The 14889-nt window shown below is 34.8% G+C and overlaps 1 protein-coding gene across 1 annotated transcript in view; it reads right to left on the reverse strand.

Annotated features, from left to right (window-relative positions):
* Positions 1 to 211: 211 nt before the first annotated feature.
* Positions 212 to 14889, reverse strand: part of PALMD (palmdelphin) — a gene marked incomplete in the record, with an annotated part of 89291 nt that continues 74613 nt past the window's right edge. Inside the window, 4 exon segments of the mRNA XM_053694045.1 lie at positions 212 to 400; positions 5211 to 6281; positions 11362 to 11481; positions 11581 to 11605. Coding sequence (XP_053550020.1) covers positions 357 to 400; positions 5211 to 6281; positions 11362 to 11481; positions 11581 to 11605 — 1260 coding nt within the window.

The raw sequence follows: 14889 nt of genomic DNA on the forward strand, positions 1-14889 counted from the left end.
TATAACAAAATTTATGTAAAAAAATATTCATCTTAAATGAAACGTTCATTCAAGCCAGATCATGTCTGAAATGGTTTTTGTCATAATTTCCTAATACATGTTAAATGAAATTGCGCTGACACGTAGGAACATTACTATATATTTATAAGCTGCTAAATCACTTCCCACAGCTAAGAGCAATATAAGACATGAACCTGTCTACGTACAAAGGTCATATTAACTTGCATAGCGTATTTATTCACCAAAGCAATTAGAAGTATACAATATAACAGTTCATATAAAAAATACACAATTCTACGCAGTGATTTATGATTTTCTGGTCATATTCTTCCCTGGTCCATATACAATTGCTTTCGTTAAATTACTTTTTTTCCCAGTTTCGCCATCCGGATTCTCAGCGCTGTAAATAAAGGATATAAAATTCATTAATATTTTTGTTTTTCCATATTTGTGATTTTAAACAAAAAATTTGTATAGACAAATTGCATAGCACAGAAGTATGTTCAATAGCAAAGGAAGAAATATATAGAAAATTGGGCATTCAAAATATTTCAAATGCACATTAAATGGTGCGTTAAAATATACTTTGCTTAGTCTTAAAGTTTTCATTAGGAAGCAGAAAGATTTTTTTACATCATAATATAAAGAAATACACATGCAATATAATTATAGGATTTTCGTATTGCACTGTTGCTTGCTTATATAGTAGTTGCAGAGTTAAACACATAGCTAAAGTTAGCTCTAGTGCAGCAATGCTCTAATGGTAGAGATGAACATAGCCGATGATTAGTGCATTTGCATGCACATATTTATCTATTCTCATTGGGTCACTAGCTATATTTAGCTATCCACCAGCTATTTCTCTATGTTTTTAATCAATTTGCAGGCATTAAATTCAAAGGGGTTGATAATCATTTCTTATTTGATAATTAGTGGCATGTTAAAGAGACATTGTGCTGTAAATATTTCTCGTAATATACAGGGCCGTCTTTAATATTGACTGGACCCTGGGCAAACATTTTCTTGCCCCCCCACCCCCACCCCATGCAATTTCGCTCTCCACCCCAACATCCCTAAAAACAACTGCTGGGTTAATAATAAAAAAATAAAAAAAAATTGCAATATGTGAAACTGGACGTAAGCAGTACTAATAAGTAAATACATATATAAATTCCTCCACTGTGGATTAATTTAATATTCTTTTGAATGTGATTCTGGTGTGAAGTTAACTGGTTAAAGAGATTTAGGGCAGCCAACAGGAGCAAAGCAAGGTAAAGACTGAGGAGGAAGCATGGAGGTGCAGACAAATATAAGTTTACTGACTGGAACAGCAGAACTACTATGGGAAGTTGTAAAATCTGAGACAGAGAGAAAACAAAAACTATAAAAATAAACCTTATATTAATGTGTGAAGTATCAGCATGACACTATACATCAGCCACAGCAGCACATGTCACTTCTTTGCTAGGAACAAGTTCCCTCTCACCCTGCACTAGACAATTCTGCATGGGGATGGGCGTGTGTGCACTCACTTATTCTTCCTACTGACACCTTTCTACAAAGCACTGTTCCCCTAACAAACTTCAGTTAGTTGATCTTAGGGCCACAGCAGAAAGAGCAGGGCTAAGGGGACCAGTAGACTGGATGCTGTCTGCCCAAGGCTGCATGGATACAGTGTGAGATGAGTCACACCGCCTCAAGACTGAAGAGAGCAGTGTATGCAGCTGCACAGATGCTCAAATCCTCATGTGCCTGCCGCTCCAGCTTTCTGCTGCATGCGCCTACAGTCAGCCCTACCCAGAAACAATCCAAACAACCAGAGCAGTTACCTGGTAACAGTGGTAACCCCAGTAGGACCTTTTCTGATGCAGTGGGAATGGCTGGATGCCGAGTTAGGGCTTTGCATTCAGTGCTGCACAGTGCACATCTAAAACAGCACATGGCAATAGCTTGGCATGTCACATGACACCGGCACGGTCTGGCACAGTTTAAAAAATATATATAAGCAGAGTACTTTTGACTGTGACAGTATTAGGACTGAATGTGTGTGTTCCCCATGTCACATCAGCTGTCTTGGGCCCCTCAACAGAGACTGGGCCCTGGGCAGCTGCCCCTTTTGCCCTGTGTTAAAGACGGCCCTGGTAATATATGTGTCCCAAGAGCAGGTTTGAATTTTAAACAGAAGCATTTTTGCAATAAACTTTTAATAGAAGCATTTTTGCTAATTGGAAGTAATGCTGTGACCCAGCATCCAAACACTGCACCTTTTGAGTGAGCCAGCAGTGACTTGTATGACATTAAAAGCAATGTGTCACTGACGTTCTCCTATTTTGGTTCCTAAAAATGTGCACACAATTTAATGCCCCTATTTATCATTCTAATGCTCCTAAAAATTGGTTGGTTCGACTGCGAATGCAAACCGAGTAGCAGAATTTTACATAGGAGCACCAAAAACTAAAATAGAGTGCTGCAGTCATATTTTCTATTGTATGATTCGTTAAATCGACCAGTTACTCATTTATCATTTTTTTTGTGTGAATAAAAGTTCTCCATAAGTAATGTAAAAAAACAGCAGTAGAAATATAGGGCAAATAAAAAGATCTAAGTATTAAAACACTGTCATATCTCTTTCAATCACTGTTGCTGAAGAAACAATTATAAGAAAAAAAAAGAAAATCTTGGAGTTGCTGCACAATGTGGAGATAAGGTTGTGTAATACCTACTCTGCTGTAAAGAATAAGACAAAAACATTTTTTTTTGTTTTGTTTTTTTAATATCTTTTTATTGATCAATATTCAAGTCTCATAATGACAAAGAAAGGCATAGCGATAAACGGACACTGATCCCACATTTTTTCTTTCATGATTCAGATAGAGCAGGCAATTTTAAGCAACTTTCTAATTTACTCCTATTATCAATTTTTCTTTGTTCTCGTGTTATCTTTATTTGAAAAAGAAGGCATCTAAGCTATGTTTTAGTTCAGACCCTGGACAGCACTTGTTTATTGGTCGGTTAAATTAATCCACCAATCAGCAAGAACCCAGGTTGTTCACCAAAAATGGTCTGGCATCTAAACTTACACTCTTGCATTTCAAAAAAAGATACCAAGAGAATGAAGAAAATTTGATAATAGGAGTAAATTAGAAAGTTGCTTAAAATTGCATGCTGTATCTGAATCACAAAAGAAAAAAATTGGGTTCAGTGTCCCTTTCAGTCAGAGGTACAAAAACAAATCACAAGAACCCGGGGAAGGTTTTCAGGTATAAAATCAGCTAACTTAAGATGATATTTTCTTTCAATACCTGTCTGTATGAGGTTTTATGGTAAAATAAATATATTTTATATACAATTATGGTGTCTTGTTTTAAATGAAAAATGTTACACTTTAAAAATATACATTTTAGTACTTTTGGGTATTTCAGCGAACACGATTAAAACCAACAAGAGAATTTGCTTATTATCAGTGCATTACTGGGAGAAAGCTGGTGATTGGTGGCTGCACATATATGCCTCTTGTTATTGGCTATCCAGAAGTGTTTAGCTAACTCCCAGGAGTGTGTTGCTGCTCCTTAAAAGGGATACTGGACCCACATTTTTTATTTGACGATTCAGAAAAAGCATGCAATTTTAAGCAACTTTCTCATTTATTCCTATTATCATTTTCTCTTCATTCTCTTGGTATCTTTATTTGAAAAATCAGGAATGTAAATTTTGGAGCCAACCTATTTTTGTTCAGCACCCTTGGTAGCACTTGCTGATTGGTGGCTACATTTTAGACACCAATCAGCAAGCATTACCCAAGTGCTGAACCAAAGATGAGCAGCTCATAAGCTTTACATTCCTGCTTTTCAAATAAAAGATACCATGAGAACGAACATACATCGATAATAGGAGTAAATTAGAAAGTTCCTTAAAATTGCTGCTCTATCTGAATCATGAAAGAAAAAAACTGGGTTCAGTGTCCCTTTAAACAGAGGATTCCAAGAGAATGAAGCAAATTTGATAAGACGTAAAGCGGAAAGTCGTTTAAAATTGTATGTTTCATGCACCTTTAAGACTAGATATTCAGAAATATAAAATTAGATATATATATTTCAGGTTTTAGCAAATAGTTTCCAGCTTTCCAATATACTGTGAGTGATGATATTTAATCATAAATAAATCACTGAACTCAAAACCCAAATTTTTTAAGTAGAAACTTAAAGTGATGGTAAATCTGAGCGTTTAACAAACTCTAGTATTTACCATCACTATAAATAAAAGTGGAGTGCTAAACTCACCCTGACTGTACCGCATTAGATCGCTAAACTCAGCGGCTCCGGACACCCACTGCACTGCGCTCTTCTACCAATGAGGTGAGACTGCACCTCTAGACCAATAGCCATGCTAGCATACAGAAAACTGCCAGCTGACATGCATGGCTATTGGTTTAGAGATGAAAACGTCACCTCACTGAGGGACAGCAATGTGCTGTGGGCGGCCGGAACCGCTGAGTTCATACACCTCCCGCTTATCATAGGTGCTGCCATTTTAGAAGCTGGGTTTCACTGCAGATATCTAATGGAGAGTTACTGCACATGTGCAAACACATCAGCACTAGATTTCAACATGGCAGCACCCATGACTAGAGAAAGGCGGGAAATAACCTCAATACTATGCATTTAAAATCTATTTAGTGTTTAATGTCCATGTAAATATTTTGTGGGGATTTCAGTTTCAGATCTGTCCTTTTAGTTCACGCCTATTTAGAAGTAAGAAATCTGTTTTTTATGCCATTTAAAAGGAATAGTCTAGTCAAAATTAAAAACTTCCATGATTCAGATAGAGCAGGCAATTTTAAGCAACTTTCTTATTTACTCCTATTATCAATATTTCTTCATTCTCTTGGTATCTATTTGAAAAAGCAGAAATGTACGCATAGGAGCCGGCTCATTTTTTAGTCAGCACCTGTGAAGCGCTTGCTGATTGGTGGCTACACCAATCAGAAAGTTCTACCCAGGTTCTAAACCAAAAATGTGCCAGTTCCTATGCTTACATTTCTGATTTTTCAAATAAAGATACCAAGAGAACGAAGAAAATGTTATAAGAGTAAATTAGAAAAAGTTGCTTAAAATAGCATGCTCTATCTGAATCATGAAAGTTTAATTTTGACTAGACTATCCCTTTAATTAGAATAAAAGAAGCATTAGTAATTATTTTGTTTTTCTTACCTGTTAAAGACGGATCTTCAGTACCATCATCTATTGTCTGCCTGGTATACTGAGAATAGTTAGAATGGCTTAAGCTCGCTTCTTGTTCTTGTAAAGATATGGAATTCTTATAGGGTATCTGATTTCTCATAATTATATTTTGATTTGGTAGTTTTTGTACTGTGATATTTTGTGTATCATTCTGAAGTATTTGCTTTCGCTGAGCGATGGGGGGAATGGAAATCCCTTTTGTGACATTTTCTTCATCAAGTTTAATTTCCTCTTCATTATCATCATCAATGATAACTAGCTCAGCCCGGATGATCCCTTCATAATCTGAAATGGGTTTGGCATCACTTTCATCGGCATGCTGGTATCCCATAAAAATCATAGTAACTGGTTCGGAATCATCGACAATACACGGTGTTGCATGAACGATGCTGTAGCGCGTATCCTCTTCATATGCTGAGGAAGGGTGTTCTGTAGTGTACCCCGAGTCTGTAGACATGGCCTGGTGGGAATTATCTGTTGGTTTACTATACAATTCCTTCTTTTCTTCTATTGCTTGTTGGCTTTGTTTCAACCCACTTGACGTGCTCGGGGAATTTTTTGGCTCTTCCACACTTTCTCTAGTTTGAGAGATTTGTCTTGATATGTCTGGATAGGATTGCGTTTCTCCTGTTTTTGTCCCATTCATAATACTCTTTGAGAACACAGTCTGACCATGAACATTTCCATTAATCTCTTGGAGGGGTGAATGGTGCCCGTTTGTTCTTGGTGAGATTTGACCATAAGAGGAAACATTGTTATACTGAGTGGAATATACAGGTTCATGATACTCAGTGGGAGACTTTGAGCTTTTTTCAGTTGCTTTCCTTAACAGATCTTCTACTTCAACTGGGGCCAAGGTGTCAACTCCATTTTGTGTCACATTTCCCTCTCTGTCCATGGCATACACCGATTTCCTTCCATCGTCATAAACTTTCACTCCTGCGTCTTTGAGTTCAGCGGAAGAAACGGGTATACTGGACAACACCGTGCTTTCTCCCGTTTTCTTATCCTTGGCAACTTTGATTTCCATGGCAAATAAAGCTATATAAAAAGATATACATAGTTAAAGATTATTATTTAATTAAAAAACAGAATACAATATTGAATAATAATTACTAGTATCTAGGGTTGCCAACTTTATTTGAAGAAAATAAAGGGAGACTAAGAAATCGACTAATTTCACGTAGGAAATTGACAAATTATACAGTAGTTACTGAAAAAACACTATTTTACAATTTGATTCTTCAAACAAAATCATCTCCATTTACATAGTCTAGATAAATACATTCAAAAACTTCCTGTAAATATGTAATTTCTATATCTCATCTAAGATACACTGGGAGTAAAGATACTAACGGGACGGTCTAGTCATAATTAAACTTTAATGATTCAGATAGGGCATGCAATTTTAAAAAAACTTTCCAATTTACTTTTATCATCAAACTTTCTTTGTTCTCTTGGTATTCTTTGTTGAAAGCTAAATCTAGATGGGCTCATATGCTTATTTCTAAGACCTTGAAGGGCCGTCTCTTATCTCAGTGCATTTTGACAGTTTTTTTCAGATAGACAGCACTAGTTTGTGTGTGTCATATAGATAACATTATGCTTACGCCCGTGGAGTCAGCACTGATTGGCTAAAATGCCAGTCTGTCAAAAGAACTGAAATAAGGGGGCAGTCTGCAGAGGCTTAGATACACAATAATCACAGAGGTAAACCATATATTAAATATAACAGTATTGGTTATGCAAAACTGGGAAATGGTTAATAAAGGGGTTATCTATCTTTTTAAACAATATAAATTCTGGAGTAGACTGTCCCTTTAAACTGTAAGATATATCACAATTATTAACTAAATATATTTGCACAATACAAAATATTTGGTCACATGTTTCTAAAAATATAAAGGAGAAAAATGTTTTAAGAGCAAATAAATAACGGAGCCCTAGAGACTGTAAAAAAAGCTTGGGAACATAAGGGAGATCCCTGGAAATGAGAGGGTTGGCAATGCCTCAGTATCTAATCCCAGTTCTCATAGCCTTCCCTTTATCAGGTGAAGATAAGGATATTATTTATTGAGCAAGAAGTAGAATTCTAAATCCTATTGTTGCAGGGTGAGGACAGGAGTTCAGAACCCTGCGTCATGAGTTTCTGGTTTACTTTCATTGAAACACAATAGGAAATATCACAAGAGGGTTTTTTTCCCAGTTCATCACAAAAATGTTTGGGATTTGGAAATATTGCGTTTTGTAAATCCTCACATACACTTTAATTATAATTCCTAACCTAAGGGAAGATGCCACAGAGTAGGAACGTGGCCGAAATGAAATAATTGTAAAAATAAAAGTAAAAGAAGGTTGTCGTCACTTTGTTTTCCTCAACCAATGGTTATGGTTTGCAATATCATAAAATGCCTTTAAATTACAAGTCTTTTCTATAGCCTTGAAATAAATTAATATACAAGCTAAGTGTGAAAATGTTCTGAATACATTAACACATTATGTACCACTATTGTCTTATTTGAAGGAGTCAAGAAGTTGGCAAGACTAGCCACTGTCCTTTAATTTGCATTGTTTTGCAATATCTTACCAACTCTGATGAGGCCAGTTAGGGACAGATATGTAGCAGGGTTAGGCTTGTGAAGTCTGCAGTGTGCATTTTTAATTTTCAGAACAACTGGAAACCCCCCTCCCCATTACCCCAGTTAAAAGGACAGTGATATTTGAATATAAAATGTTTAAATATTCATAGCACAACAAATTTGCAATATACTTTCATTATTTATTTTCCATGTTTTCCTGTAATTTAACTCTGAGAATTGTGGGCTTTCCAGTTCTAAAAACCTAACCCTGCCACACATCTGTCCCTAACTAGCTTCAGAAGAGATATTTAGACAAAACCTGCAAAACAGTGGTCATATTGCTATTATAATGACAGTATATTTGTCTTGTCTAGAAGCCTGGATTGGATCCTCCAAATAAAGCAAGTGGTTGGGTGGCGTTTGGCTATTTGAAAACAGCTGCAGCAAACAAATATTTTCACACTCATGTGCTAATTTATTGCATGACTGCAGAAAATATTGTAATTATAAAGTATTTACTGGATCAAAAAATGAAGAAAGAATTATGGCAGCGATATCCACTACCAAAAGAAAGACAGGGAATCAAGCACTCTTTATCTTTTATATAGCCGTTATTTGTAATTCAAGAATACAATCACAAAAACATGTTATAGAGACTTCCTTACAGAAATTACTATACACCAAAAGCTAGAAATAAACAACATAAATGTGCATGTTAAACTTGTGAAACCAAAAAACTGGCATGAAAACCACAGAAATGAATCAATGTAGCGTTATTATGCTTGCAACATTTCCCTGTTCCAGTCAATTGGCCAAGTCATGTTAAATATCAGTGTTCCTGACTTTTTGAAAAGATGCCAAGCTTGCAGTGCTAGTATTGCTTAAACCAGGGGTGTCCAAACTTTGCTCTCCAGAGGTTTTGGAACTAGATTAGCCAACAGACAAACAGTCCTGCACACCAGTATGCGTTCGTAAACGCCAATTCCAAATCAAGCTGTGGGCGTGTACGTAGCAGTATATGCAGAGGTTATAACGTAGCAATGGTTGTTGAAATTGCAAAGGAAACAACTTGGCTGTTCATAACAGAAATCCTTCCCCACTTCAAGAGCACTCAACGGTAATAAAAAGTTCCACTCACATACCTAGGTGCTGGGTATTGCAGAGGAATTGTATTTCATCCAGAATCCTCTGTTAGTAGGAGCAACCAGTATCATATGCAGGTAAACTGAACAGTTGCGGTCTCACCAGCAGGCCGTGCACAGCGTGCGTGACGTCACGTGATTAGGCCAACACGTGTTTCATCCCCAAAGTCTTACGGGACTTCCTCAGAGCTGAGGAAGTCCCATAAGACTTTAGGGATGAAATACTGCTGGTGAGACTGCAACTGTACACATTTATGTTGTTTATTTCTAGGTTTTGATGTATAGTAATTTCTGTAAGGAAGTGTCTCTATAACATGTTTTTGTGATTGGATTCTTGAATTACAAATAACGGCTATATAAAAGATAAAAAGAGTGCTTGATTCCCTGTCTCTCTTTTGCTAGTGGATATCACTGCCATAATTCTTTCTTCATTTTTTGATCAAATATTAGTTTATGGGTCTGCACCATTTCCTCTAAAGAGGACTGTTGTGTGTGTGTGTGTGTGTGTGTGTGTATGTACACATATATACACACACACACACACACATATATACACACACACACATATATATACACACACACACATATATACACACACACACACACACACACATATATACACACATATACATAGACACATATAGCTTTTTAACAGTAGTATTAAATATTGACTCCCCTCCCAAGTATGCATATAAAGTATTTACTGTTCATATAAAATTGTTGGAAAGGAAAAAAAGTATATTGCATTTTTTAATAGGCGTTAATATTTGATATTGCAATCTCAATGTGTTTTGTGCCCCTTTAAGATTGATTTAGTGTTTATAAAAAATGATAAGAAACTTGAGTAGATACGATAACAGAAGACACAAAGCTTAATTCTACTGGTCACCTATATACTGAGGTGAGCAATCAGCTATGCTGTCTTGTTATGGCCCTGCAGATGATATTTGCGTTGTTGCGTCATCAACATATTTAAAATGGAACTTCCAACAAAGTTAACATATTTATTTGTTGTGTGCTATGAAACAATAGGTCTATTTTTATCCATTTATAAAACAAAAACAATTACAAAATATGTCTAATTTAGTAAAAATTGCTTTCTTAAAAAGGTATATGAAATCTATTTTTCTTTTATAATTCAGATAACATAATTTTAAGCAACTTTCTAATCAAGTTCTTTTATCACATTTGCTTCTTTGTTCTGGTATCCTTTGCTGAATGAGCAGCAATGCACTACTGGGAGCTAGCTGATCACACTGAGTGAACCAACAACAAGAGGAATATATGTGCAGTGACCAATCAGTAGCTAGCCCCCAATACTACATTGCTGTGCCTGAGCATACCTATATTTTCTTTTTAACAAAGGATACCAAGAGAATGAAGCAAATTAGATAATAGATGTAAATTGGAAAGTTGTTTAAAATTGTATTATCTATTAGAATCATGAAAGTTTAATTTTGACTTTAGTGCCACTTTAATAAAATAAATGTATATATCTTATTGCAGACCTTGCTTGTGTAACTGCCCTATACCTAACATTTACAAGTTGCGGCGTGTTTAGTGACTCAGGGATGGATTATGACTTTGTTCTGATGATCTCGTATTGCTTCGCTCCAGACACATTATTTGAGTCTTTCTGCTCTGTCTATAGCTTTTTCGTAACTTTTTTTTTCGTAACTTCTTTATTCTACCAATTGCTTCTTACAACAGAATCTATGAGATTTGTGCACTTTTTGGGGGGGGCAATTACTAATCTAAATTAAATCTCCAGATCTAATTGAAAACATTATTTAAAAAAAAAAAAAAAAAAAGTGCACTTTAAGATTATAAAGAGCCAGAATATAAAAAAAAAAAAAAAAAAAGGAGGACATGCTCTATTCTGTTAAAATGTGTAATTTTAAGACTATAGACCCTGATTCAATCAGCAGCACTAGTTCAAAATCGGAGTCGTGCGACTAGTGTTGCTGATTCAATCAAGCAGTTTCCACTCAGGACCAGCAGTGCTCTGCGAGCTGTATTTAAAGGGACATTCAAATTTACCAGTTTTGCATCATTCTCTAGTAAGGAGCAGCAATGCATTACTCGGAGTTAGCTGAACACAATACAAGGGAGATAGAGATATATATATCCATCCACCAATCAGCAGCTAGCTTCCAGCTCATGAGCCTAGCTAGGTACATTTTTCAACAAAGGACACAAAAGGAAAGAAGCAAATTAGATAATAGAAGTAAATGGAACTTGGCTATTGAAAAACAGCTGCATCAAACAAGATGTTAATTGGCTTTAAAAATGTTCAGACTTGGCTGACATGTTTTCTAAAGCAAAAAAAAGAAGTAAATATCTTGTAATTAAAAAAGGTGTTTACTGTCTATTTAATATTACTTTGATGGACATTCTTACCTTTTCTCTGCTCCTCTCCATTCTCGTTTTGGGTGCTCTCCATCCTCCTGATAAACGTTGGTTTATATGATGCAGGAAGGTCAGGTATACCTGCATATATATCCGTTTTAACTGCTTCTACTGTAAGAAATAGAAACACAAAAATAAAAAGTTATGAATCAATTTTATTATGTTCGAATTTCTACACAATGACTTTCAGGAAGTCTAAAATTCACATACCTTCTATAGCTTCTGCCTTTACGGCCTGTAATAAAAAAAAACACACAAATATTATTTAATTAAAATGATATATGGGTTCTGCCAATAGCACATGAATTTACTGTCATTATTACATATACAATGATAACATATGTGTTTCATTGGGGTTTATGTGTTTAACCAGTAATATGATTTTCTAATTCTACTGCAACATAAAAAAAAAATGAAAAAAATTCCCTATACATCTTCATGAAGAAAATGTATTTCTCTAAATACACATTTTATTCTTATTTTTTTTTTGTTAAATATATTTTTATCATTGTCTGACATTGGGTAAAAAAAAAAACCATAACAGGCTGAATAGTTTGACAGATTTATTTCATATAGTTATTAAATTAAAAGAGAATTGTTATTTGTAACTATCCTAAGGCTTATTTTAAGGAACATATCTCACAATATAAATATAATCACCAGAAAATACATATAATTCCTATAACACCAGAGTGCAATCCAAAATACAGCTGTAAATGTAGTGTTTAAGACTTTATGTCAATTATTATTATTATGATTATTATTAAAAAGGGACATGAAAACCAAATTTGTTTTATTTCATGATTCAGATGGAAAAATGTATTAAAATTGTATTCATTTTTTTTCTATTATCAAATTTGCTTCATTCTCATGTTATTCTTTGTTTAAGAGCTATCTATATAGGTAGCGTGCGCGTCTGGAACACTACATAACAGGAAATAGTGCTTCCATCTAGTGTTCATGTATAACCTAGCAAAATTGCTGCCTTATAGTGCTGCCGACACAAGCATGCTCCTAAGCTTACTTTCCTGCTTTTAGACAAGCAAACCGAAAGAAAATTTGATAATAGAATTACATTGTAAAGTTGTATAAAATTCTATGTGAATCATGAAAAAAAACTTTTGGGTTATGTATTATGAGCAAAAACATTAAACTTTGGTAACAATAGACTCTCGGTGGAGAAACAAATTCAGCAGTAACACTATTTTAAAAAGCTGCAGAACAATTTATACTTGCTGAGGACAGAAATAATTACAAGGACCCAGTAAATATATACAGGGACTTCTTATTTCTAAATTAGTGCTGTATGAGTGCTCAGAATTCTGGGTAAAACATGTTTCTGTGTGCGTTATGGTGAAGACTATTACCTTGTAATTATATAAATGATGGAAATTGTACATTGTTTAATAAAGGAACACTAAACCCAATTTTATTCTTTCATGATTCAGATAGAGCATGAGATTTAAGCAACTTTCTAATTTACTCCTATTATCAAATTTTCTTTGTTCTCATGCTATCTTAATTTGAAAAAGCAGTACCGTAAGCTTTAGAGCCAGCCCATTTTTTTGTTCAGCACCTGCGTAGCACTTGCTGATTTGTGGCTAAATGTAGCAAACCAATCAGCAAGCGCTACCCAGGTGCTGAACTAAAAATGGGCCGACTCCTAACCTTTCATTACTGCTTTTTCAAATCAAGATAACATGAGAACAAAGAAAAAATGACAATAGGAGTAAATTAGAAAGTTGCTTAAAATCTCATGCATATGAATCATGAAAGAAAAAAAATTGGGGTTAGTATCCCTTTAAGCAATTACAAGAATAGATTGCATTAAAATGCCCCCTGCATTATGCTCAGCTTTATAAAGAACTTAATTGCCAGACAAATTGCTGCCATGTGTGATTTCCTCACTCATTATAAATAGCTATTACCAAGGAATGGGAGGATATCTGTTTTATAAAATATAAAAAGGTGCACCCCTTGACAATGTAACTTTTATAGAAAGAAAGTTTATATTTCCATATCAAATAAAACATTTAAACATTTTAATTTAATGTAACAAATATTTGCAAATTTGTTTTCAAATATAGATTTCTATAGACTTAGTGAACTTTATTGCAAACATTCATAGGTTACAACAGAGGGAAATTTAAAAGAGAAAAAAAAAAAAAGTCAAAATTAAACTTCTATAATTTTAAACAATTTTCCATTTTACTTCTATTATCAAATTAGCTTTGTTCTCTTGGTATCCTTTGTTGAAGAGTAAAGCTAGGTAGACTGGAGCTCAGGAGCGTACACATTTCTATAGCACTCTATGGCAGCAGAGTTTGCAACTATGTATAACATTGCAAACACTGCTGTCAGATGGCTAAAGACACATGCACTTTCCTGAGTTCACCTAGGATTACACTTTAACAAAGGATATCAAAAGAACAAAGAAAACATTATAATATAAGTAAACCGGAAAGTTGTAGGCTCTATCCAAGCCATTTAAAGGGACAGTCTAGTCCAAAATAAACTTTCATGATTCAGATAGAGAGTGCAATTTTAAACAATTTTCCAATGTACTTTTATCACCAATTTTGCTTTGTTCTCTTGGTATTCTTAGTTGAAAGCTAAACCTAGGAGGTTTATATGCTAATTTCTAAGCCCTCAAAGGCCGCCTCTTTTCTCTGGGCATTTTGAAATTTTATCGCCACTAGAGGGTGCTAGTTCATGTGTATCATATAGATAACACTGTGCTCATGCACGTGGAGCTCAAGTGAGCCAGCTCTGATTGGCTAAAATGAATGTCTGTCTGTCAAAAGAACTGAAATAAGGGGGCAGTTTGCAGAGGCTTAGATACAAGGTAATCACAGAGGTAAAAAGTGTATTAATATAACTGTGTTGGTTATGCAAAACTAGGGAATGGGTAATGAAGGGATTATATATATTTTGAAACAATAACAATTCTGGTATAGACTGTCCCTTTAAGTTTAATTTTAAAGGGACATTATACACTAGATTTTCTTTGCATAAGTGTTTTGCAGATCTATTTTTATAGTATATATATATATATATATATATATATATATATATATATATATATATATATTTTTAAACAACATTGCGCTGATTTTCAGACTCCTAGCCAAGCCCAAAATTTTAGAAGTAGACTGTTGTCTACCTATTCCAATTTGCTCCTGTTTGTGTAAAGAGTCTTTTCATATGTAGAGGAAGAGGGAGGGGGGTCTGCTCTTTTTGCTATAGAACCACTTGCAGTGGGTGTCCCAGCCTAACCTCATCAACAGTGCTAAACTCTGAGCTTCTAAGTAAGTTTTTAAACAGTTTTACACTGGATGTTTAGATTAGTATCTGTGCATATTATTCTTTATAGCAGTGTCTATTACATGCATTTAAATACAAATTGGTGTATACTGTCCCTTTAACATTAACGTCCCATTAATATTAATTTGCTAAAACAAATTAGCATTATCCAGCAAGACATCCAACTTCCATTTTGAATTTGGGCAACATTAAAGG

The sequence above is a fragment of the Bombina bombina genome, chromosome 10, assembly GCF_027579735.1.
Source record: "Bombina bombina isolate aBomBom1 chromosome 10, aBomBom1.pri, whole genome shotgun sequence".
NCBI classification, from domain to species: Eukaryota; Metazoa; Chordata; class Amphibia; order Anura; family Bombinatoridae; genus Bombina; species Bombina bombina.